The sequence below is a fragment of the Pan paniscus genome, chromosome 4, assembly GCF_029289425.2.
Source record: "Pan paniscus chromosome 4, NHGRI_mPanPan1-v2.0_pri, whole genome shotgun sequence".
NCBI lineage: Eukaryota > Metazoa > Chordata > Mammalia > Primates > Hominidae > Pan > Pan paniscus.
Genome location: NC_073253.2, coordinates 1,133,785 through 1,159,925, shown reverse-complemented (window position 1 = coordinate 1,159,925; position 26,141 = coordinate 1,133,785). Strand labels below are relative to the sequence as shown.

The window sequence follows — 26,141 nt, the reverse complement described above, 5'->3', positions numbered from 1 at the left end:
GAGTAATTTTTAGTAAAATTAAAAGCACTTGGAAGAGACACTTAGAATCAAAACAAGAAAATTCTAAAAAATATTTTAATACTTGAAAAGTTCTAAAACAAAAGGTAAGGTAACATGTTCTTTCAAAAGTGAATTTCACATGCAAACCATTAATTATATTTATTTTACTGTGAGATAAAAGCAAAACATAACATTCGGAGAAAGAGACCAGTAACTGACCTATTTATTTTATATTATATTAATGTGAATCCTCATTAGAGATGTGATAACGTTATTGCACAAACAAAACCGTGGGCAGAAACATCCCAGCAATGCAGGGGCGCCCATACCGGGTTACAAGGGACGGCCAGCATGTGTTTCCCTGGAACACTCAGAGTCTAAACTTTTCCTGCAAATGGGACCATGTCTGATTATTTATTATGAAAGAACACTTTACCGACCATTTTTTTCTCAGTTGGTATAATGTAGAAATAGGCTTTTTAAAATCCATTAAATAGTCTTGAAAACATTTTTGCACTAAATCAAACGAGCTGATATCAGAAAGCAATTGCCACCTTCCACCTGGAGTAATGGGTGCATTTTTAATGCTATGATTATATGCTTCTTTAGGGAGACACAGTTTCTCTTCTGGCTTCTATAACACTTGCATTAATCTTCCTTTTTTGCTGTTAAACAAAACTTGCTGGCATTATGCATCCCATCCACTGGGGGTGGGCTGGGAACAAACAGGTTTCGATGGTTCTTCACAAGGAGACAAACAATCTGAATTATCTTTTACAAACAGTGAAAATGACAAGATGTTTGTCTCTCAGTATGCATTTTAAAACAACATAAATAGAATACACTTCTTTTAACAAAGCCTGGCCTTGGTGGCTTTCTAGCTTGCAGTCTAAGTAACGTTTGGTTTGCAGAAGGGATTCCCTGGGAGACGGCTGTGTGGGGCCACCTCACTTACTGGTTGTGTGTTCTCCATGGGAAAAGCACCAGATGGGGAAGCCCAGGATCAGATGTAAGCCGCAAGCTTCTTTCTCTCTTCAAACTGCTTGTCCACTGCCAGAGATAGGGCCTGGAGGAACCCCTCTATGGTGACGGTGGGGGCCTAGAAGGTACACGGTCATTGCTGGAGGGGCTCAACTCACGTTTGGTGGGGCCATCTGGCATCCACAGCCCCTGCCGCCACCCACAGTGCAGATAGCACAGAAGGGGGTGGTAGCTGATGAGGTGAGCAGTGAGTGCGCACCACACATGTCCAGGATGCACATCAGCCAAGCTCTTTACTTCAGAAAAGGAGAACAAGGTGGCTACGTGACCACCCCCCCGCCATGTCCTGCATGTCAGAAACAGCTGCGGGGGTGGGCAGGGGAGCACCAAGGCAGCCACCCACACACTGAGAAGGATGAGAAGCTGTAGGGAGCAGACCCTGGAGGGCCCACCCTATGTCCCAGGCTTATAACCAGAGAATTCCCATGGCCCAGTGCCCAGAGCTGTCACCTCCCCTGCATCAAAAGGCTCTCACTCACGATCCATGGCCACTGTCACCTCTGTGCTGAGCACTGTGTCCAGCACAGAGGCTGCTACTGATCAGACAGAGCCTGAGTCACTTCTGATTTGAAAGGAAACATTCCAAGATGGGGGTTTTCTCTTCTCAGATGTAAGTGTATCTGCTCTGCCAGACACTGAGTCCTTACCCCAACCGGCTGCTGGGGACAGTGCAGGGGAGGGGTGAGTGCCCCGGGCCGAAGCGTCTGCAACAGGCCCAGCACCCAGTGGGTGAGGCTGTGGATCCAGGTCACTGTTCTATGTGAGCTGAACCCAGACTGAAAGAGCACAAACCTCTGGTGAGGCCAGCGAGGGCCCTGGCCACGAGCTCAGCACACCACAGAGGCAGACATGCATGTGTGTGCATGCATGCGTGTGAGCAGAGGCATGTGGCACAGCTGCCTCCTCCCAAAGGACTCAAGACAGCCCCTGTGTTTCGGTGCCAAGGTCAGCTCCTCCTCCGGCCCCAGGACCCTGTGGTTTAGAAACTGAGATAAAATGAGGCTGATACCCCAGGGCTACTAAGCGGAATCTCCAGCGAGGCTGAGACCTGTGGACAGGGCGGGTGCTGGAGGACAGCAGTGGAGACTCACCTGGACATACAGCGCATGAGCCAGAAAGGGGAGTTTTCTCAGGACCCGGCCGCTGAGGCCCTCGCTCTTCCTGTGTAAAGAAAACCCAGTTCAGAGACAGCAATTTATACAATCACACGTTTCAGGACTAATTTTCCTCATTGGCCAAGGCATCCCTGGGAACACAAGCCGAGGCGTCCCAGGCACACCCTGGGTTCACAGGGCACTTCCTGCCCCTCACTGGTCTCCTGAGCCTTGCCCTCTGAATGTCCCTTTGCCCCCGGCCTCTCGTATGGGGCCGGTCTCTCCCCATCCTCAGCTCCTGCTCTGGGAGGCAGTGTCCTCGCGGCTCTGAAGCACACCCAAGGCACACCTGTGTGCTCTGCCCCAGGGCTAGCATCCTTGCGCTCAGGGAATGCATCACCTGCCCGGGAGCCTCTGCCCCAGGGCCAGCATCCTTGCGCTCAGGGAATGCATCACCTGCCCGGGAGCCTCTGCCCCAGGGCCAGCATCCTTGCGCTCAGGGAAGGCATCACCTGCCTGGGAGCACCAGGCGTAGGGCACGATGCAGCGGGCACATGGTCAGTAGGCACAGAGTCCCCAAATAATGGGTGGGTTCACATCTTCAATTTTTGTAGAAGTCTCTGAACTGTTCTTCGTTCCCATCTTAACTGATTTAAATCTCTTCAACAGATAATCCAAATCCTTAAAAAATACTACATTCTTCATGTTATCCCTTGTTTAAAGGCTTCCACATTCTTGCCAACTTCAAAATAAAATTCAAACTCTGGCCAGAAACCCGAGGCTCTGTCCATTCCACCTCCCGCCTCTCCGGCACCTCCCCAGCCTCCACACTGCAACCCACTAGACGGTCACCTGAACACACTGCTCCAGCAGCCTTCCTGATTTCTCTCCAGCTGGAACCAAAGTCTATCCTTCAAGGCACCGTTTGATTTTCCTACCTTCCCTTCCACCCTCACTGGACCCCCAAAGCCATTTCCTTTCTGTGGACTCTGCGAATCCTTGTAAGTGTCGTCAGCCGTAGGGTTGCAGGCTTCCAGCACGTGAGCCAGCGCCCTCCCTGAGCAAGGGTTACATCTCCTTTGGAAGGAGGTGGCTGTGCTGCGTGTTTCTACTCACATGCACACACACACACACACACACGTGTGTACATGCATGTTCACACCTATACTGTGTTGAGAGTTCACACCCAGGGCCCTCCCTGGTCTCCTCAAAGGAAACAATGACTCCCTAGTTAATATCACAAATGGATTCTTCTTGATTACAAAAATGAGGTCAATTTGCACCTTGAAATGTCATTCAAAAGAAGGCTCAATTTTGACACGTTGTTTTCAATGAAGCCAATCATCTCTAGCTCTCGGAGGGTCAGCAGCTGCTGGCGAGGGTATATGATCTGACACTGGGAAGACAGAAGTACAGGCGGTTAGCTGAGTCCACAGAGGCTTGAGCGTAGGCACCGTCAGCAAGAGGGACAGCACCTGCAGGTCAAATGTCAACCACGCCACGTCTCACAGAAATCCAGACGGTGACGACTCAAGATGCACAGCTGCACTAGGGAACAAGCTCGCTCTCTCATGCCTCTCAGCGTACACATTCTGCTTTTTCAAACAAATACAAATAACGGAACATGCCTCAGAAACCAGTAGCAACAAAGCCTCTTCTGTGTTTCGAGCCAAAACTTTTCCTCCCTGTGTGTCAGGAAGGGAAGGGACCTGGAGGCACCCAGTCCAATCTGTTATGCCACCTTCGGAGACGTCAAAACCCACAGTGGGCAGAGCTGGGACTTAGAGCCAGGACTTCCACTGACTTCCAAAGCAGGATCCTAGTTTGTCTGTTTTAAAGGTGAGGCTTGTTTGGCAGCATGACAGTGTCTGACTGACCGAGGAGCTGGGCACCAGAAGTTCCCCTCAGAGATCATTTGTCTGGAAGTCATGCTTTTCCAAGCAGCCTTGCCAACAGTCAGGTGCGCACACTGACTTACTATGACTGAATTCTAATACGAACCGTTCTGACTCAGGAACCAGGAGAAGGAAGAAAATAGCATTGTCGGAACATTTTGGAGGTTTGTTGAGGGGTGTGAGCAAAATTAAGACAGTTTGTGCTTGTGCTTTGGGGGATATTGAGCTTTCGAGACCAGTTCAATATCCACTGTGACATCTGCATGTCTTAATTTCATATAAACTGCCTAAAATAAGAAACTACCCCTATCACTGGGCGCGGTGGCTCACGCCTGTAACCTCAGCACTTTGGAAGGCTGAGGTGGGCGGATCACTTGAGGTCAGGAGTTTGAGACCAGCCAGGCCAACATGATGAAACCCTTTCTCTACTAAAAATACAAAAATTAGCCAGGTGTGGTGGCATGCACCTGTAATCCCAGCTACTCACGAAGCTGAGGCACCAGAATCGCTTGAACCCAGGAGGCGGAGGTTGCAGTGAGCTGCGATCGCACCACTGCACTCCAGCTCTAGGTAAGAGTGAGACTGTGTCTCAAAATAAACAAACAAACAAACAAAAAACTACCCCTGTCCTACACTGTCCCAGAAAACGTCCATCCCTCTTAGCTAACACTTTAAACATCCCCTGGATTCACAGCACGAGTGTACAAGTGTATAAACGTCACACTGTGAGGGCTGGAACCCACACTGAAGGTGCGTGAGGACCTCCAACACACACGACTTCCTCGCAGGATCTGCTATCACGTGGGGCTCCTTGGCAGCAAAACTGCTGTAGAATCAGTCTTCAGATCACTGGCATTCTCCAGGCAAAGCTCCACAGAGCTCCGTCTCCGTTCCCCAACCCCCAAGAAAACCATGCCTGGACAGTGCTGACCCGGGCAGGCCCAGTGGGTCCATGGCTGAGACCAGTTCTCCCGTCCCCAACCACAGCAGGGTGTGCCATCCTTGTTAACACCTCTACTCTGTGGTACCAGCAGGTGGCAACAACTGCATTAAACTCATCACTGTTTAAATCCCCATTCACTGGTTTGCTTGGTTACGGCCCAACTACCCTAAACAAAGGCCCCTGCAGGATGATTTGTCTGGGACAGGTCTGTTCCCACAGGGGCTAGAGCAGCAGAAACACAAGCACGGGGCAGGTCCCTGCTAGCCTGACTCACACACACCGCAGCGTCACTGCCCATGGCGACGGCGTTCCAGACTCACGCACACTCACCACACGCGTCACTGTGCCCATGGCGACGGCCTTCCTGACTCACACTCACCGCACGCGTCAGTGTGCCCATGGCGATGGCGTTCCTGACTCACACACACTCCACGCACGCGTCACTCTGCCCGTGGCGACGGCCTTCCTGACTCACACACTCCCCGCACACGTCACTCTGCCCGTGGCGACGGCCTTCCTGACTCACACACACTCCCCGCACGCGTCGCTGGGCCCGTGGCGACGGCCTTCCGGACTCACACACTCCCCGCACGCGTCACTCTGCCCGTGGCGACGGCCTTCCTGACTCACACACACTCCCCGCACGCGTCACTCTGCCCGTGGCGACGGCCTTCCTGACTCACACACACTCCCCGCACGCGTCACTCTGCCCGTGGCGACGGCCTTCCTGACTCACACACTCCCCGCACGCGTCACTCTGCCCGTGGCGACGGCCTTCCTGACTCACACACACTCCCCGCACGCGTCACTCTGCCCGTGGCGACGGCCTTCCTGACTCACACACACTCCCCGCACGCGTCACTCTGCCCGTGGCGACGGCCTTCCTGACTCACACACTCCCCGCACGCGTCACTCTGCCCGTGGCGACGGCCTTCCTGACTCACACACACTCCCCGCACGCGTCACTCTGCCCACGGCGACGGCCTTCCAGACTCACACACACAACCCGCACGTGTCACTCTGCCCACGACAACAGTGTTCCTGCCTATCATCACAACAGGCGACTCAAGAACGTGACGTCACGTGGACCCCGTGACCAAAACCAGGCCCATACTACGCCCGTGATGTTTCCTCTTTCAGGTAAGGATACAGGCCCCCGAGAGGCAGGGCATTGGAAAAGCCCGGGGTAAGCTGAGAACTAAGATTTGTGCAGCCAGCCAGGTGAGCACAGCCGGTCACTGATGTCCCCTACACTGACTGGTACCTCAAATAATGAACAATGATGACTGTATTGTGCCAAAAGAACAAAAATATTGAGTCTGTGGCCCTAGTTTCAACTATCAGCTCAACCTGTCACATACAAAACTAGTTTTCAATTTAAGAAGGGAGTTAATGCGTATGTTGAAATCCTCTGTACTGGAACGAGCTTATTTTAAGCTATCTTAATTAATTAAGAACATATAAGAAATCCATTTGTATCAAGAGGAAAAAAAAAAATAAAGGTACCTTCATCAGTTCTTCCAAACAAGAGAGGTAGATTTTGAAGATGGCTGCTGCAGAGGGCGGCCCAATGTACTGCTTGATGTCAGCCCTGTCCACGAAGGCCACGTCGATCTTCTCGGTGATGTTAGAAGTGGTCAGAATCACGACATTGGAATGCCTGTTGTGGCCGAGAAGCAAGCACCACAGTCATCACAGCTGTCGGTGACCCAATTCTATCCTGCCCTATCTGGCAAGGAGGTTGGCAGGACGATGGCCAGCAGGCTGCCAACAGGAAGGAAAGCGGCCTTGTGCCAACACAGGCCACGCAGACCCCCCAGCCTTTGCTCTCGCTGCTCCTTGGCCTTCCGGGAATTCTCCTACAGCCCCACTTGGCTCATTCCCTCACTGCCTTCAACCTTGGCAAGGATCTCACTTTCCTTTTTTTTTTTTTTTGAGACGGAGTCTCGCTCTTTCGCCCAGGCTGGAGTGCAGTGGTGCTATCTCGGCTCACTGCAAGCTCCGCCTCGCCGGTTCACACCATTCTCCTGCCTCAGCCTCCCAAGTAGCCGGGACTACAGGGGCCCGCCACTGTGCCCGGCTAATTTTTTGTATTTTTAGTGGAGACAGGGTTTCACCGTGTTAACCAGGATGGTCTCGATCTCCTGACCTCATGATCCGCCCGCCTCGGCCTCCCAAAGTGCTGGGATTACAGGCGTGAGCCACCGCGCCCGGCCTAGCAAGGATCTCACTTTCGCATGGCGTTCCTGACTGTGCCACCTACCGTGGGCTCTGGTGCCCACCACCACCTGGGCATGGCCACTCATCATCCCTAGACATACTCTAGAGCTGGGTTACTTCCCATGTTCATGATCTGCTCTCCCCTCTAGCGTCTAAACTCCATAGAGAGAGCCCCTGTTGTCTGGTCTGTTGACCAATGTGCCCCAAGGACGCAGCATGAGCCAGCAGAGCGGGCACAAGGTGCCCCCAGGGAGCATGCTGCACAGGCCTGGGGGGCGTGGCTGCACATGTGGCAGTGCTACCACTGCTGCCTGGGGAAGGTCAACTTCACCTAGACCCTGGCCAAGGGAGGGCAGGCCCTGTGCCTGCGCGCCGGGGTGAGCTAAGCAGAGGCAGGACAGGGAGCCTGTGGGTCCCCGGCAGAGGAACAAGGCACAGAGGTTGGGTGAGCTCACAGCTGCTCAGTCCAGCACCAGGAGGGTGGGGCTGCAGGAAGGGCCAGAGGGAGGCCTAGGCCTGCAGATCACGACCCAGGGGCTGACAATCCAGAGATGCGGGAGTGGACAGGACTGGTGGGGGACAGAAAGAGTCCTCTAGAGAGGGGCTGGAACCAGGAGCACGAGGGAATGAAGGCAAGAGAGGCAAGCGTGTCTCCTTGTTTCTTCCTGAGCCACACCCCCTTGTGACTGACAGGGAGAAGTCACGGTGGCCTCCATCCTCTGGTTTGAGTGGCAGGTGCACAGCGAGGCCATCAGCGTCGTGTGGAATCCCAGGAAGTTAGGGATTTGGGGCCCAGTGAGCAGTGTGGGAGTGTGCCTGGCATCCCGGGCATCTAAGCCTGATGTCTGGTCACAGGTGGATGTGCAGGTCTGGGATTCCCCCCACAGAACCCTGAGCTATGCTGAAGGGGCACACGCCAGGAGAGAAGGCCACAGACAGGCTGTGTAGACCCCTCCCTGCGGAGAGACGCCAGCAGCATAAACTGGGGAGACAGGAGAATGGAGGCCGGGGAGGGAGGCACAAAGAGATTCAGGGAAGGGGCCATCAGGGTGTCAGCGCTGTGCAAAGTTCCAGAAAGAGAAAAGGGAACACTCATGTGAATGCGGGGCTGCTGGGCTGCGGCGGGGGCAGGAGCCAGATTGCAGTAGACTGAGAGACAAGCCAGGTGGGGAAGGAAGTGGACAAGAGGAGAAGGAAGCCAGAGGCAGGGGAGGCCCCCCTCCAGGACCTGCACACTTGTTGGGGACAAGCCCCCCAAAATCTGGCCATAAACTGGCCCCAAAACTGGCCATAAACAAAATCTCTGCAGCACTGTGACATGTTCATGATGGCCATAACGCCCACACTGGAAGGTTGTGGGTTTACGGGAATGAGGGCAAGGAACACCTGGCCCGCCCAGGGTGGAAAACCGCTTAAAGGCGTTCTTAAGCCACAAACAATAGCATGAGCGATCTGTGCCTTAAGGACATGCTCCTGCTGCAGTTAACTAGCCCCACCTATTCCTTTAATTCGGCCTATCCCTTCGTTTCCCGTAAGGGAGACTTTTAGTTAATTTAATATCTATAGAAACAATGCTAATGACTGGCTTGCTGTTAATAAATACGTGGGTAAACCTCTGTTCGGGGCTCTCAGCTCTGAAGGCTGTGCGACCCCTACTTCCCACTTCACACCTCTATATTTCTGTGTGTGTGTCTTTAATTCCTCTAGCGCCGCTGGGTTAGGGTCTCCCCGACCGAGCTGGTCTTGGCACACATTCCTGCAGCTGACCCCAAGACGAGCGCTTCTCAGGAAGCCAGATACGCTCTCTGTGGTGAGACAGTGGTGATGGCCTGGACAAAACGTTCCTCTGCACAGTTCAGTCTGCTGTCACCCCACACTCAACAATCCAGCTTCTGAGAATGCCAGGGACTCCCCAGGCACCCTGAGGGCAGAAAGAGCATTTCACAGAAGGAACCTGAGTCCTGGCTGAGCACCACACAGGGACAGGCAGGTTCTGGCTCGCCCATCACTTCCTTGGGAGTTGGGCCAGCAGCTGTTGCTCCTTAAGCTTGATAAACTTGGGCTACAATGACAACAGGCCCTGGCCCTGTGAGGCTGGGCTGTGGAGATGTGGACCATCTGCCCACGAAGCTGTCTGTCCTGGGCCAGCAGGGGACAGCCATTCACCTACGAGCAGCACTAGTTGGTGCTGACAGCGGGTGGGATAGGAGAGAAGTGGGTGGGATAAGGCCTGAATGTAGCAGTTCTTCATTTTATGCTTTTCTGTGCTACGTAAAATTCTTACCATGCCTGAGTTTTCTTTCACATTTTTTTTTTCTGAGATGGAGTCTCGCTCTGTCGCCCAGGCTGGAGTGCAGTGGCATGATCTCGGCTCACTGCAAGTTCTGCCTCCTGGGTTCACACCATTCTCCTGCCTCAGCCTCCCGAGTAGCTGGGACTACAGGCGCCCCCCATCACGCCCGGCTAATTTTTTGTATTTTTAGTAGAGACAGGGTTTCACCGTGTTAGCCAGGATGGTCTCAATCTACTGACCTTGTGATCCGCCTGCCTCGGCCTCCCAAAGTGCTGGGATTACAGGTGTGAGCCACCATGCCTGGCCTTCTTTTACATTTTTAATACACTAAAAACAATTTCTTTAAAAAGCATTTGTGATATGCTGCTTCCAATGTGGAAAAGGAGTCGATACTCAATGCCAAATGCACTTTCCGGTGAAAGAGCTGGGCACTAAGATCTAGGGTTGTACAAGTATCACGCATTTCTTTGGGAAAAACTTCTCATCACTTCTCAGGGAAAATTGCTGCATGTCCTGGTTACCTTTTAATCTGATCAATTTGGGTCAAGACAGCATTGACTACGCGGATGGCATCTGATGGCTCGGTGCCCGCCCTGCAGGCATTTCGGGCGGCTGTGAGACTCTCCACCTGTTGGGAGGGAGCAATGGGGTCAAAAAGGACAGGGCCTGGCACTTCACAGGCAGCTATGGGGATACGTCCCCCTGAGCACGTGAAAAAGATGAATGAATGGGTGTTCCCGTGCCTAGCCTGCGGATGCTGCGGCAAGGTGGAAAGGCGCACAGTGCAGGGAGGGATAGAGGGCAGCCCGGCTGTAGGAGGGGAAAGCTAGGAGCATCAGGAGTAGGCTGTGTCCCCACAATGGCAAAAGGCGATTCTGTCATGAATTTCCTTATCTGGAAATGCCTACCTCATCAATCAGCACGAACACCAGAGCGTCTTTATCATCAATCAAATCCTGAATCTTCTGAAACATCTTGGTTACCAGCTTGCCACTCTGGAACCCAAACACCCTTTTAGTGTCAACGTGCAGGGACCACACTGCCAGGTGCACAGGGGGACCCTGACGTGGCCTGCTGCCCCAGTTGTCCCCACAAGCCCACTGTCTCCTGACGGCCCCTCAGAAAGCTCCCTAAATCAGAGAAGCTAGGGCAGTATGGGAGGAGGTCAGCCTAACACTCTTCCCCTCTGCTTTGAATGCCAGGGTGCTGAGACCTGAGACCACACCTGACCTGCCCGGGGCGGCACAGTGAGGGTGACCTGTACCTCTGCTTTACCTGTGTGTCCTCTCTGATGAGGAAAAGAGGCAGACCACAGATGCAAACAGGCTGGGATGCACTCCTCACAGGCTCTCCTGTGCCCAGCGTGCCTGGTCCCACCTCACCTCACCAGAGGGATGTGCGGATGCCAGGTGACTTGGGCACAGCTCCTCATAGGTAAGAATCACATGTGACATCACCTTGTCTGACCCCCTCAGCTCACAGACAGTGCTAGGGCGCATGAGCACCAAGGACATGCATGGCAGGGCTGCAGTCCCCTGAGTGCCAGCCCTGCCCTTCTGAGAGTCCATCGATTGTCCTGTCCCACCCAGTCATAGGTCTGGGGAGAACCAAGGGAGGGTCCCCATGGGCCCCAGCTCCGGAACCTTCTCTGATCACAGTCAGCCCCAATCCTCACACACCCTTCCCACCCAGTTCTCTCCTGAAGCTTCTGGAGGAGGATTTGCCTTACAAGACATTTTTTCAGCTATACAATCCAGACAATTAGAATTAATATTTAATACTTACTTCCGAAAACCACTTAGAAAAGAGGCTGTGGCTGTTTATTTCAATTAATTGGCCATATCGGTACCTGAGATAGAAAAAAGGAGTTGAGAGAATTACTAATTGGTCCTGTGGATCCTCAGCGGCAGCCATTCATGCGTCTTGAATGCAACATCTCAAGTGCCCAGCATCGGGGGAATTACAATTACTGACAAAGAATTGAGGAATCCAGCCCTCCGTGTACTAAATAATTATGAAAAAGTCTAACAAGATTCAATCAGTAGTTCTAGACTGTATCAATTGAGTTAAAGAGTAAAAACTCCCATTTTATATCTATTTACAAATTATATTTCTATGTTTAAAAATATTAGCAGTACTAACATAAGATAGAAAACAAAACAAAATAGAAGCATCAAGAGCTTTTGGCAGGAGCTGAGCATTTTCCCCTCCTTCCACAGAACCCTAAACAGCACAGACCCCAGAGCCCAGGAATGCTCAGGTGGCCCAAAGTTAACCTTAACACACACAGACTGACCGGAACCCAGAAACACTCCTCTATCCATTCAGAAGCCCGCAGACAGATCTGGGCGTGCTTAGCTGCTGACTAAATCACCAGAGAACAAGACTGAGGCCAGAGAGAAACTGACTTCCAGGTCTTTTCAGTTGCTTCCATGTCGAAAGTCCACAAAAGAAAAAGAATTATATTCAAGAAGCATCACTGGCATTCCACGTAAAAAAGAGAGAGACCGTTTACTGATACTGTTTATTAAAACAATGGAGGGATACAGACAATCTAACAAAATATAGACTGGGTTGAATATTAAACAAAATTAATTATAAAACATTTTGATTCTTTGATAGAGTGAGGAACAAAGGCTTGCTAAGACTTCTTTTTGCCATTTCTAAGCCATAAAACCAATGCATATTTCCAGATCTTTGGACTGGAAAAAGCTATATTCCTTATAATAACATTTTCCTTCTCTTGTGTTTCCCTCTCTGCCCCTAGAGATCTTTTTTGGTTATTCTTTGGAGGCAGGGTCTCACTCCCGTCACCCAGGCTCACCACAGCCTGGACCCCCTGGGCTAAGGTGATCCTCCCGCCTCAGCCTCAAAAGCAGCTGGGACCACAGGCATGTGCTCCCAGCTAATTTTTTGTATTTTTTTGTAGAGACAGGGTTTCTCCATATTGGCCAGGCTGGTCTCAAACTCCTGGTTTCAAACGATCCACCTGCCTCAGCCTCCCAAAGCACTGGGATTACAGGCATTGAGCCGCCATGCTGGCATGCCCCTAGAGATCTTGAAAACACACATGTATTTCAATATGTCAAAGCAAAGGGCAAGTTGCTAAACATAAGCTAAGGGGTCAAAATAAAGCAATTTCCCTATGTAAAAACATTTACAAGACATTTTTGAAGAACAAAAATTACGTATACGAAATTAAACCTCACAGGATTTCTGCTAGTCATACTGGAGTAACAGGAAGCAGATTTACCATCTAATCTTAAATGAGAAAACCTCATTTAAGGCAAAATGGATGAAATGACATCTGGTAAGGTTGCTGTACACAGGGCAGTGAGGGCTGGGACTCCTGAGTCGGAAGACCAGGGACCCTCTACAGATGCTTTCTGCCGGGAGGCATCTTCCAACCACAGGCACGGGAGGGAGCCCAAGTGGAGCACAGCCACTCGCTGAGTCGAGGAGACAGAGATTGGAGTTCAGGGAGTCTGAAGTGACTGAAGGCTGCAGAACAGAATTCCAGAGGGGAAGGAAATATGAAGAAATACCTCAGAAGGAGTGCCCAGGATCCTCATGGCGCCCCCGATGTCCTGGATGAATACTCAGGTGTGTGTGAGCAGGGGACATTCCCTGCAGCTATGTAAAGGGTGCCCGTGGTCTGTGAGCTGAAGGGCTCCTGGACCTCACACAGGCTGAGAGGAGTGCATACTCCAACCGCCAGAGTGGAGAGTGCCCACGGATCCTTCAGCACACTCCGTGGAGACCCCAGAGGACCACAATTGAGTGTTAAGACCAAACCTAAACCCCTCCCAGTCAAAGCTTAAAAAAACCAAACCTCAAAGGATCACACCAAATCACAAGTAATGGAAATGCCTAACGGAACAAAATCTAACACTCACTAAAGGAACACACAATCCACACACTTCAGATCACAATGTTCAGCAGCTAATCAAACACTACCTAACATGCCAACAAAGCAAAACCATGTGACCCCTAACCAGAAGAAAAACCAGTCAATAGAAACACAATCATAAATGACAATCATGATGGAATTAGCAGACAGAACATTAAAACAGCTATTATGGGGTTGTTCAAGACGTGAACGAGAACATAATGAAAAAACAGTATAAAAAGAATCAAATAGAACATTCAGAGCAGAAAAATACACTATCAGACATAACAACTTCACTGAATGGAATTAAAAGCAGATTAGACGATGTAGAAAATCAGTCAACTTAAAATACGGCAATAGAAACTTTCGAATAAAACATATTTCTAAAGAACTGAAAAAAAAAAAAACGAAAAAGCACAGGAGTGGCCTGTGGAACAACATCAAACAGTCTAACATGAAAACAGACAGAGTCCCAGATAAAGGGGAGGGTCAAGGAAATTCAGTGAGGAAACAATGACCAGGTATTTTCCAAATGTGATGAAAACCATAAGCCTCAAACAGACAGAACTCAAGAGGAAAAGACAAATCCGTAATTAGAGACGAACACTGCATCCAGCAAGGGGAGAAAGTATAGTCTTCTGAAGTGCAATTCACCAGCAGAGATCATGTGCTGGCAATCAAGTAAGTCTCAAATCTTAAAAGACTGAAATCATAACTCAAAACTATGCTGAATACAGAGGAATCAAGTGACTTACAGTGGAGAGGAATCTATTATTTGCGTAAAATGATTTAGAAAAAAAAAAAACAACCTCCCGTTATAAATCCCATTCCCATGGCTCTCCTCTCACAGATTACCAAAAGTTACCTGCTTGAAAGTCTAATTGTCAATTTCTGGGCTAACGCTTTACACAGGGATGTTTTTCCAGTGCCAGGAGGACCTGTGACAAAGATCCAAGCAAATAAATTTTTAAGTCAGTGCTATAACAAATTTCTTAAAACAATAGTAACTTCCATTATCCATAAAATATAAGGAATACAGCTAAAAGCTATTAATGTTATTACTACAATGAAGTCTGCTTAGAAACTTAAATGCTATGAAATATTACCAATACACTTACGTCTCCCCCTCTTTCTTATTTGTACTCAACTTCGTATTTCTGGTCTCAGCCTCCATCACCTCCCCACCCCCAGCACTGCTCCTAGCTTCTCGGCCTGCAGTCTCACTCAGCATCGGTAATGAACATTGCATTTTCTAGCCTACATCTTTGCTGACACCTGTCCTTGTCCCCACACTTCCTCTATGAAATCCACTCATCAAGGCACCTTTCAGAGGTCAAACACACCTTTCTTGATAAATGGAGGTGGAGGGGTCATGTGTTATTCCTGTTGCCCCCAGAACTACCCTCTTTCCTAAGACAATTCTCGGTGGGCTCATACCCCATACTAGAAGAGGCAGAGGCCAGCACTCCTCTTGCACGCCTGCCTGCCAAGCATCCCCTAGCATGATGTGGGCGGCAAGCCACCCAGGTGCCGAGGCAAGAGACCGAGGGCACGAGCTGTTCCAGTATAATAAAATAAATAAGAATAATTATACTAGATATAGATCTTAGATATGATTATATATGAATATTAATCATCAATTTGTAGCAATTACTCTTTATTCCAATATTATAATAATCCTCGCTCTACAATCATAACCTAGGAAAAACCAGGCCACACAGAGATAGGAGCTGAGGGGACATAGTGAGAAGTGACTAGAAGACAAGAGTGCGAGCCTTCTGTTATGCCTGGACAGGGCCACCAGAGGGCTCCTTGGTCTAGCAGTAATGCCAGCGTCTGGGAAGAAGCCCGCTGCCAAGCTGACCGTGGTCTAACGGTAGCGTCAGTGTCAAGGAAAAACACCTGCTACTTAGCAGACCGGGAAAGGGAGTCTCCCTTTCCCCCGGGGAGTTTAGAGAAGACTCTACCCCTCCACCTCTTGTGGAGGGCCTGACATTAGTCAGACCCGCCCGCAGTCATCCAGAGGCCTGTCTCTCTGTGATGCTGTGCTTCAGTGGTCATGCTCCTAGTCCGCCTTCATGTTCCATCCTGTACACCTGGCTCTGCCTTTTAGCTAGCAGTAGCAAATTAGTGAAAGTACTAAAAGTCTCTGATATGCACAAATAATGGTGTAAGCCGTCTCTCTGTTTCTCTTCTCTCTGCCTCAGCTGCCAGGCAGGGAAGGGTCCCCTGTCCAGTGGACACGTGACCCATGTGACCTTACCTATCAGTGGAGATGGCTCACACTCCTTACCCTGCCCCTTTGTCTTGTATCCAATAAATATCAGCGCAGCCTGGCATTCGGGGCCACTACCGGTCTCCGCGTCTTGGTGGTAGTGGTCCCCCAGGCCCAGCTGTCTTTTCTTTTATCTCTTTGTCTTGTGTCTTTATTTCTACACTCTCTCGTCTCTGCACATGGGGAGAAAACCCACGAACCCTGTGGGGCTGGACCCTACAAACGATGCCTCACAGAAGCTGCGAGGTGACCAATATGGAAAAAGGAAAGCATCTAACAGAAAATGGAGACACACAACTCTAATTTTCTGCAGGTACTTTCAAGAATTAAAGAGGAAATACGTAACTGGTTCCAAACAGAAACAACTTACTTCACTAATTGAAACACCTGCTGCTTACTGTGATTGTGCTGAGGGCAGTATGCGGGGCCTGTCTGCGCTTTACAAGAACATTGTGTTTTAAGGTCACTTTGTCACGCAATCTTAACTGACTTAAAGAAGCCAAGTACCCTTCAAGCTTCTATTTAACACTTTGCTACAGTTTCATACTCTCGAGTCCACTCAATTCCCGTGTCCCCATTCTACCCGGTGATATTGACAACAAAACAAAACAAAACAACAAACCATCAGTATTTTCTCCTGAGAAGAACCAGACAGAATTTCTTTAAAATATGGCTTTTTCAGTTTACTCCTCACAAAGTAAAGCTCTGAGTACTACAAGCCTAATTTATAAGTTAAGCTTTATCATAGGAATGTCTGTAGGAAAAAATAGTCTACATAAGGTTTAGTACTATCCACGTTTGGGGCATCTGAGGATGTCTTAGAATGTGGCCCCCAACAGGAAGACTTGATTAAGTGCCGAGTAATCAATGCCCCAAGGGCCGGGCGCGGTGGCTCAAGCCTGTAATCCCAGCACTTTGGGAGGCTGAGGCGGGTGGATCACCTGAGGTCAGGAGTTTGAGACCAGCCTGGTCAACGTGGTGACACCCCGTCTCTGCTAAAAATACAAAACTTAGCTGGGTGTGGTGGCGCATGCCTGTAATCCCAGCTACTCGGGAGGCTGAGGTAGGAGAGTTGCTGGAACCTGGGAGGAACCCAGGAAGTGGAGGTTGCAGTGAGCCGAGATCGGGCCACTGCACTCCAGCCTGGTCGACAGCGAGACTCTGTCTCAAAAACAAAAACAAACAAACAAACAAAAAATGTCCCAAGTGTCATGAGCTGGATCTGCTTCACAGAGAGGGGACATTCTAGGACAGCTGTGGCTCCTTCAGAAAACAAAGAGCGGTAACTCCTTGCAGAAGGACGAAGGTACAAGTAAAGGCTAAATTTCATGCCACTTATCTGGTCAAATAAAAGCCTGCATAATTTACCGTGGAGCAGCACCACCCGGTTCCAGGTGATGAGGTTGCTGTTGACGTTCTTGTCTGAAAACAGTAAAGTTGTCATCACATAATCGAGGAGCTGATAGAGAAAAAGAAAAAGAGCTTGATAAAGGTACCAACAAGGCAAAGGTCCCCAAGAAATGTGCCCTCCCCCAGGGCTTAATCCTACATGAGAAGAGGGAGCACAGGGAGCGAGGCCGCCTCCTAAGAGATCATCACCTCCAAATGCTTTCATTTCAGAAGAGAAGGTGCTTCCAAAAGGGAAAAGGAAAAACACTGGCTATTACTATTATAAATATAAGAAGAGCAACAAAATGATCACTTTTATTTAAAGTGCCAACATTAAACAAAACCACTAAGGGGTTTGTTTATCAAGTAATGAGTAAGCTCCTTCCCTAGAATGATACAGCAGTTATTATTCGCAAAATAACAACAGCCACAATGCAGAGGAGCAGTCTGAGTGATAGTCTCAGACTATCAATGCAGAGGACAGCTGAGTGATAGTCTTCTAGCCAGCTGCTGGCATGGGAAAGACCCTTCCCGTTGAAGAGGGTGCAGGGGTTAAGACACACCGGCCTTTCCTTTGTGCGGACCAGGCTTGCTCACCTTCCCTCTTCCCATCTCCAGAGGGTTTAATTCTCTAAGTTGCCTTCACATTCTCCCTTTCCCTCCTCTCCCTCAGGGAGCTCCTCAGAGACCAGCTCTACTCTGGAGCAATCCTAGAGGATAGATGTCCAGGACAAGGGCTGCCAGCAGACAGGGGCTCCCAAAAACCCATCTGCATCAAGTTGCTCAGGGGTGTTGGAGAGCAAAACAGTAATGGTTCCTCTTCAAATAACAGGGCATTCTGGGAAAAGGCACAGCAACTTACATGGGATTTGACTTCCACATCGTATACCAAGCTGTCCCAAAGCCCATGGAATTCAGCTGTGACAGAATTAAACAAAGACCTGATTTCAGGAAGGCAAGCAATTACAGCCACCCCCAGTCAGTCTCCCCTGAGCCTAAGCCTGAGCTTCCCATTGCGCTGCTCCAGGCAAGACTATGATTCTGATTACAGGAAAGTATAAATTCTGCAAATTTTTCTTCAAATTTTGATTTTTATTAAAATCAAAGATGCAAAATAAATGCCAGTCACATGTAACTTCTGGCAGACAATTGGATGGAGTCAAAGAATTACACTTTATGTCTCATTATCACGCGCAAGTCTTTTAAAAACACTTTAACTTCCCATCCTTCTTTGCGATATTGTTGTCATTTATTTTACATTGATGTATAACATAATCCCCACAATATGTTTTCATTAAACTATCATTTTTTTGGTGGTAAACAACACATTATAAAATTTATGATCATAACCATTTACAATTGTCTTTTACCCATGCTTCAACACAAGTTCAGATGCCAAATCCACCTGTTTCTCCACACACTGACTGAATGAAGCCCTGGGCTTGGCCTGCTAGAGCCCATCAGCAATGCCCATGGAGAAGCATCAAGCAGACAAGGAGCCACTCAGCAGGACAGACCAAGCAGGCATGTGAGAAGAGCACATGGGCACTCTCCGTTAGCCATGAACTCTAAGGTACCCACCCAAAGGAACAGTATGGTCCCACACTGGAAATCTCTACTTTCCTCTTTTGTGATATACTTTCCATTTCATAAGAGAGAAAACATCCTAAAATCCTACAAAACAAATGGACAAACAGAAGCCCCCCCCCGTGAACTGACATGGCATGGAGTATACAATCCTCTGACCTCAGCCTCCCCCTCAACTCCCATCACACCCCATACCTGCAGGTAGAACCCAGTGATTTGCTGCAATTATGTTTTCTGTCTCTTCCTCCAGATTTTCACTGCTGGGGCCATCTTCATTCAGCTGGAAAATGTGAAGTGCAACAGTGCATGCACTCAAATCGATGGGCTAAAATGAGGGAAAAGCCAATATCGACACACATTTCCAACTCTCACTTAACTCCAACCATACAAATTAGATGTTAAGGTCTACAAATAAAAACTGAATGTATCGTATAATCAAAGCTAGTTCTCAGATTAGATGAGAAGGCTATTATTTTATTTCAGATTGAGGATTGGCTCTTTTGAAAGCTAATACCCATCCCTTGCTCTTTGGGCCCTACATTTACTTACAGAATGAAAAAGTGCCCTAAATCCAGCCTCCGGGATGTTATTATATAAATACACTCACACAGATGGGACCAAAAACTGAGTTTTATCACATAAGGTTTTTTTTTTTTTTTTTTTTAATTAACTTATTTTTTGCGACGGGATCTTGCTCTGTCGCCCAGGCTAGAGTGCAGCAGCACGATCACAGCTCACAGCAACATTAAATTCCTGGACTCAAGTGATCCTCCCACCTCCAGCCTTCTGAGTAGCTGACACTACAAGTGTGCGCCACCGCACTGGCTAATTTTTTAAAACTCTTTTTAGAGACGGGGTCTTGCTATGATCCCCGGGCCATTCTCCAATTCCTGGCCTCAAGTGATCCTTCCATCCTTCTCCCACAGTGCTGGGACTACAGGCATGAGCCACCTTGCCCAGTCGGTTTCCTAACTGTGTCTTTTTACATTTGTTATTAACTCAGAGAAATGTTTACATTGGTAGATAGAAATCTATTTCATTCTTCTTAATGGCTATATTGTACATAGTGTAGATATATGGAATTCCTACATTTATTAACTGACCTCTGGTGGACAGTTAAAATATTTCAAATTGTTGGCTATTATTGACAGCATCTAACAAACATCTGTTCAGAAAGATCTACAAAATTGCATGATTATCAGCTACGATAAATTCCTACAAGTGAATCTGCAGTCAGAGAACATTAGAACTTTCCCTGGGCAGCCCGTGCCCTCCAGTTAGGGTGTCCACCCCTCCACAACAGTGTGGGAAGCTCTTCCTTCCCTCAGACTGGCCAAAACCACAGCATTATCAGATCTCAGTGTGCACAAAGCTCTGAGCATGCACAAACATGAGTCCTAACATATGAATGGGGAGGTCCAGGGGAGGTCCACCTCACGAGCAGAACTTAGTACCAAGCCTGTCCTTCACAGCTGGTTCTTACAGGACAGGAATTGTACTGCTGTAAGTGATAAGTCTTCCTTAGGAATGTTTCAGGTTGTTTTTATACTGGTGCCAGAATCGCCCCAATGCCTCCACGCCCTCACACAAAGCTCCTCTAACCCATACGCATCAACTCAGATGGTGGGTGAGGTGGCCATGCATGGGATGAGATGAAGGAATTCTATAAGGCAAGCCCATCTTCTCATCTCTGTGGCCCCACACCTCCTATGGCCCTAGCACACACTGAGCACTTTATAAACATTTGCTGATTGAAAGAATGAGACATGGCACACAGGCCTTATCAGCGCAGCCCACTATTGTACAGCACTGCATTCTCATTCCTGGTTTCCAATCTGTTACTGCTATACTGAGAGCACCCCGACATCAGGGCTACTTCCTACTCCCAGCACCTGGCTCCTGACAGCTAGTGAAAAGAACTTGTCTAGCCACCCAAACCAACAGAGAAGTGAACCTGTTTCTGACAACAGGCTATGAAAACGGCAAGACATTCATGATACAACCTTTGTATTCAGCTAACTGTTCCTTGGCCCAGCAAATTAGTAACTTACCTGTGAGTCTCTAACCTTTAATTCTGTGTCAATAATAGACACAGACTGCACATTTCTGGTCAAAAAAGGTTCATCAAACTCAGTCCATGTGTAATCACCAAACACAATATTATGTCTGTTGAGTAGCTTTCTAACACTCAGGTTTATGTCTTCTTTCTTTGCAGTGCTAAAAAAAGAAGCCAAAACACACATAAATGATCTTAGTTCAAAAACAAAATGTTAAAATGAAGCGTTTTGAAAAACTCAGACAATACATAAGAAAGCCCAGTAGTTAACAGGATAGGTTGGAGTTGGCCTGCCTGGGACCAAATCTAGAGCCACCCCTTGCCTGTGGGTCCTCTACCAGCTGTGCCCTGAAGAAGCTGTGCCTCAGCTCCCAGTTAGAAAAAGGGGACAACAGTAAGAGTTCTCGCTATGCTGGGCTACTGTGAAGTCATTAATACATTCAAAGTGTTTAGGACGATACCTGGCACATAGTAAGCACCCAATAATGTTGGCTTTCACTATTATTAATGAAGTTCCACAGCTGTGGGGTCAGGCCTGGGGTCTGCATTGTAACAAGTCTCCAATAGCTGTGATTCGTGCTGAGAAAATCTAATGCTTTAAGCTTGGTATCCAGGGCTTCCCTCGGCCCCCCTTGCTGCAGTCCTCCTAACACCTCCCCTTTCTACAACAGTGACCTGGTCCTGGATCACACCTCTGTGCCCTGCTGTGCACTGTCCCAGCTTACTGGGCTGATCAACTGCAGTCACCCTCTAGGTCCTATATTCAATGTCTGCCTCCCTCTGAGCCCTCCTGGACAGGCTCCTCAGAGCCAGGCAGGTGACATGTGGCCCCTTTGCAATTGTCCCAGCACCCTACAAGCAGCGACCACCATGCATAGTGCAGTTGTGTGCAGGTGTCTATGAACTCTGGTGCAGTTGTACGTAGGTGTCTGTCCTCTAGGTGCAGCTGTGCTCTGGTGTGATTATGCCTAGCGTCTCTGGGCCCAGGTGTGGTTGTACATGGGGTGTCTCTAGGCTGCGGTGGCACTGCGTACAGATGTCTCTGAGCGCTAAGGTGTTTACACAGGTGTCGCCAGGCTGTGATGGGGCTTTGTGCAGGTGTCTCTGGGCCCTGGTGCAATTATGCTGACGTGTCTGAACTCCAGCACCTAGAAAGTACCCAGTCAACAGCTGTTCTGTTAAAGGAAAGGTCTCTTCCTCTGCATCCCCTCTGAGGCTGGTGGTCTCACCTGACCTCAATCCACCCTCCATGGACATAAGGAGGGTCTGTGAAGGTCTGGCCCCGCCGCTGAGCTCCCCCCACTCCAGGGAGCAGCACAGCCCACAGGCCCCACCATACCATGAACTGACTTGGTCACAAATGAGTGGGATTTGCTTTGAACCCTAAAAACTTAACATCGAGTCCGTGAGGAACGGGAACAATTAAAGGGTCTGAGAAACAGTGGCTCAAAGAATAACCACCCAACTTTCGGCTGAGACTTTAGAGCTCTCTGTAATGCGCAGCCATCCTATTCTCCAACGTGGGACTCAGGGCCAGATCAATGCACTGGAGGACAGCCGGGGCAGGGTCAGGGCCAGGTCCGTGAGCTGAGGTCGGGTCGGGGCTCAATCTGTGAGCTGGGGTCCTGCGCGCAGGGCTCGGGTCGGCCGGGTCAGTGCCCTGCGGTGGGGTCGGGTCATTGCGCCAGGATCCGGTCGGGGCCCGGCGGCCTGTGCGCCGGGGTCCAGTCGGGCCGGATCAGTACCCTGGGGTTCAGTCGCATCAGAATCAGTGCGCTGGGGTCGGGGCTCGGTGCACGCGCTGGGGTCGGGGCGGGTGGGTGCCCAGAGGATGTGTCGGACAGGTCCGGCTCACCTGCTGCCGCGCTGATGCACCTCCACGTGGACCGTTGGCGACTCCGCCACACAGGGAAGCGCCTGCTTCAGGTCGCCCACGGCCTCGTCCATGGCGCCCCCGAGAGCAGTGGGGACCCAACCAGGGCGCGGCCGCCGCCACCTCACGCCCAGCTTCGCCGCCACAGCCGCTGCCTCAGCCCGCGGGCCCCGCCCTAGCTTCGAATCTGCCGCGCGAGGCGCAGCACCTCCTGACCCGGAAGCGCTCGGGCCCGGCAGGGCCACTTCCTGCCGCGGCCCCGCCTCGCCCCGTTTCCGGCGCGGCCCCGCGGGCTCGGCAACCTCGGCGCAGCGAGCGCGGGCGGCCAGCCAGGGCCAGGGGGCGGTGGCGGCCACGGTCCGGCCGGGTGCCAGCTGTTCCCGACCCCCGCCTCGGGCCCGCCGCCGGCGCCGCCATGGGCAAGAAGCACAAGAAGCACAAGGCCGAGTGGCGCTCGTCCTACGAGGGTGAGGCGGCGGCGCTTGGTGACGCGCGGCGGGCGGGGTCCCGGGCACGGGGGAGGAGTTCTGGGCACGGGGACGGGGGTCCTGGGCACCGGGCGAGGTCCTGGCCACGAGGGAGGGGTTCTGGGCACGCGGGAGGGGGTCCTGGGATTTCGGGCAGGGAACCGGGCACACGTGAGGGGTCCTGGGTAGGCGCTTACGTTCCTGGTGGAGGGTTCTGGGCTCGAGGCTGCAAGCTCACTCACCCCGGTCCTGGAGACTAGGGAAGCATCTGTGCTGGCTTTTGTGTGGAGCTCAGGGAGAAGCCGGGCTGCCCTTTCTCCCGCCTTTCCCTCCCTCTCCCTTGCTCCCGCAGCAGCTCCATGGGTGTCAGCGGGCAGCACGGGCGCCTGCAGGAAGTCAGGCGAGGGTGAACCGAAGTGCTGGGGGTTTCTAGGAGGGAGATCGGGCTCCGGGGTTCCAGGTCCCTCTTAATCCATCTTCTTGAACGAGTAATGTGAACAACATCCCACAGGGCCTCTGGTGAGGACAGCGTGGCTCGAAAGGGACCTGAAGCTCCCTGTGGAGGGAAAGGGAGAACAAGGAGGCAGTGACATGCCGCCACTGTGGTCTTCCCTTCCGTCTTTCCCTGCTGGTTGGCAGCCCCGCTGTACTCCTTAGGGAGGCCTTTCCCTCTTAGCACCTTCAGGTCTCACCTGGCTGCGTGGCGTTTGCACCTGAGCACGCGGGTAGAACTCGGTCTGTGTCTGTGCAGATTATGCCGACAAGCCCCTGGAGAAGCCTCTAAAGCTAGTCCTGAAGGTGGGAGGAAGTGAAGTGACTGAACTCTCAGGATCCGGCCACGACTCCAGTTACTATGATGACAGGTCAGACCATGAGCGAGAGAGGCACAAAGAAAAGAAAAAGAAGAAGAAGAAGAAGTCCGAGAAGGAGAAGCATCTGGACGATGAGGAAAGAAGGAAGCGAAAGGTAAAGGAGCAGCGGCGGTGGCCCGGACGCCGCCCACGAGGAGCCCGTGGGGAGCCTGGTCCCAGGACCCAGGCAGAGTGCGCCTGCGTGGCTGGAGGAGGGGAGGGGGTGTTCCGTTGGTAGCAAAACGCGAACCGCTGAGGCCCGCAGACTCAGTTCCAGGATCCTGGGTGTGCTGTTCCTCAGCGGACCCTGCCAGGGTCTCTGTGAGGAGGGAGCCTGGCATGAGGAGGATCTCGGAGGGGGTTTCCCTTAGTTCTGTCCCTCCCCTGAGAACTGCGAGGGGATTGGGCAGACCTGTCCGGATCCCACCTACTCCTGCCTTTCTCACTCCCTTGACTCTGCCGCCCAGGAAGAGAAGAAGCGGAAGCGAGAGAGGGAGCACTGTGACACGGAGGGAGAGGCTGACGACTTTGATCCTGGGAAGAAGGTGGAGGTGGAGCCGCCCCCAGATCGGCCAGTCCGAGCGTGCCGGACGCAGCCAGGCAAGGGTGCACTTTTAGAGACTCTCCTGGTGTTCACAGCTCATCGTTGTAAATGAGGGGTCGGCACCGTGTCCTGTTGCTTTGGGGAGAAGCATGGGAGGGAGGAGAGCTGGTATTTCCAGGGCTTCATCCCAGGTGTCCTCTGGCCTGAGGTTTCCTCCGGTGTCTCTGAATGTCTAGAGCAAGGCGTGGCCAGTTACCACTGGTGCCCTTCAGTTTTGTTTTTTAACTTATTAGCTAAGGATGGCTTATATGTTTTTTAAGCGTTCATAAAAAGAAACAAAAAGGCATCTCCACAGAGACCAATTGTATGTGACCCGCAAAGCCTAGACTGTTTTTTGTCTGGCCTTTATGTAAAAAGTTTGCCAGCCCTGGGTCTTGAAGTTTGGTTTTGTTTGCACTTAAGACAGTATTGGAACAGTAGCCCCATCTGGGTCAGACTGGTAAGAGAGATGCATGTCAGTGGAAACGCAGGTAATTCCCCTTGGGAAGAAGGGACCTCGAGGCCCAAATGGTGGGTCTGAATTTGCAGAAAGTGACCATAGGCTGAGACAAAGGAAGCTGGAGGCCTTTAGTAGAATTTCTGTCGTGGGCACCCTCTGCGAAGGATGGCATTTAGCTGGAATTTCCAGTTGACAAGGACTTGCCCTCTGAGTTCTCTTTGTCCCCAGCCTTCCTGTGCACAACTCACAGTGATGAGGCATTTGTACCTAAGACAAGGGGTGTCTCTTCCCAGCAACTCTCAGCATCCAGTGGTTCCTGGATTATAGGGAAACAGACGGCTGGGCTTTGGGACATGGGACATCAGGGAGTGGGGAGGCTAGTGCTGCGATCATTCAGGCCGTCAGAAACTGTCTGAGGCCTGCTGGCTCCACTGAAGGAAAGTTCTGGAAAGCTGGTGGCCTTCTGAGCTTCTGTGGTCATTTGGCTCTTCAGGCACTTTCTTTTTTTAATTTATTTTTGAAACATGGTCTTGCTGTGTCGCCTAGGCTGGAGTGCAGTGTCGTGATTCACTCCTGGGCTCAGATAATCCTGGGCTCAAGCGATCCTCCCACCTCAGCCTCCCAAGTTGCTGGGACTACAGGCACGCACCACCACGCCGGCCATTTATTTACTTTTTGTTGAATTTTAAGGGACCTCAAGTGAAATAATAATCGGTGAATTCAGGATCAGCCTTTATGTCCAGAGCGTTTGTTCCGTCCTCCATTTCTTGTCTAGAGTAGTGGTATGAGCTGAAAACATTGCTAAGTGATCACCACATATTGTTGATGTAAGGGCTACCGGTTATTACAAGAGATTTTTATGACTCCTGCTGTGGGGGTGCCCTTTCTACCCGGCTGAGCTTCGTGGGAGCCAAGGCTGAGTCGGATGTATCTTTATATCCCCAGTTCTCGGTGGAACTTAAAATGCTGTGAGACACCAGACAGACAGATACTGTGAACTTGGAGCTCTCTAATGAAGGGATACCAAAGTCTTGTATTCAATTTTTTTTTCCTTAAATTGTCAGCCGAAAATGAGAGCACACCTATTCAGCAACTCCTGGAACACTTCCTCCGCCAGCTTCAGAGGTAAACCTGGGCGTTTCTGAAGAGCTAGTGTCTGGGGGTGTGTGGTGTCATCTTTTCTGAGGCCTTATTCCCCACCCCAGCCTTGTCAGCTGTGAAACAG

The 26,141-nt window shown here is 50.6% G+C and overlaps 2 protein-coding genes across 13 annotated transcripts in view; one reads left to right on the top strand and one right to left on the bottom strand.

The window, feature by feature from the left end:
- Positions 1–61: 61 nt before the first annotated feature.
- Positions 62–22,786, bottom strand: TRIP13 (thyroid hormone receptor interactor 13). Of its 2 annotated transcripts, none has more exons than XM_063604159.1 (13): positions 22,538–22,786; positions 20,678–20,843; positions 18,822–18,951; positions 17,902–17,957; positions 17,019–17,109; positions 14,241–14,313; positions 11,272–11,335; positions 10,395–10,481; positions 10,008–10,114; positions 6,480–6,633; positions 3,419–3,531; positions 2,133–2,202; positions 62–1,099 (listed from the first exon to the last, which is right to left on the bottom strand). In XM_063604159.1, the coding sequence occupies exons 1-13, from the start codon at positions 22,627–22,629 to the stop codon at positions 1,004–1,006; spliced, it is 1,299 nt and encodes a 432-aa protein (XP_063460229.1). In that variant the 5' UTR covers positions 22,630–22,786; the 3' UTR covers positions 62–1,003. The 2 variants fall into 2 exon arrangements, with proteins under 2 accessions (XP_063460229.1, XP_063460230.1); XM_063604160.1 differs by having other exon boundaries at positions 20,693–20,843; positions 22,538–22,783.
- A 38-nt stretch (positions 22,787–22,824) lies between these two features.
- The window catches only part of BRD9 (bromodomain containing 9), a 29,308-nt gene continuing 25,991 nt past the window's right edge, over positions 22,825–26,141 (top strand). For 3 of the 11 annotated variants that reach the window (XM_063604148.1, XM_063604147.1, XM_063604143.1), the window contains exons 1-4: positions 22,827–23,022; positions 23,774–23,988; positions 24,341–24,473; positions 25,981–26,041. In XM_063604148.1, the coding sequence (XP_063460218.1) occupies positions 22,971–23,022; positions 23,774–23,988; positions 24,341–24,473; positions 25,981–26,041 (461 nt within the window). In that variant the 5' untranslated portion in view covers positions 22,827–22,970. Of the gene's footprint in view, positions 23,023–23,773; positions 23,989–24,340; positions 24,522–25,861; positions 26,042–26,141 lie in introns of those variants that run through there. The other 8 variants (XM_063604145.1, XM_063604144.1, XM_063604151.1 and 5 more) reach the window with 5 other exon arrangements.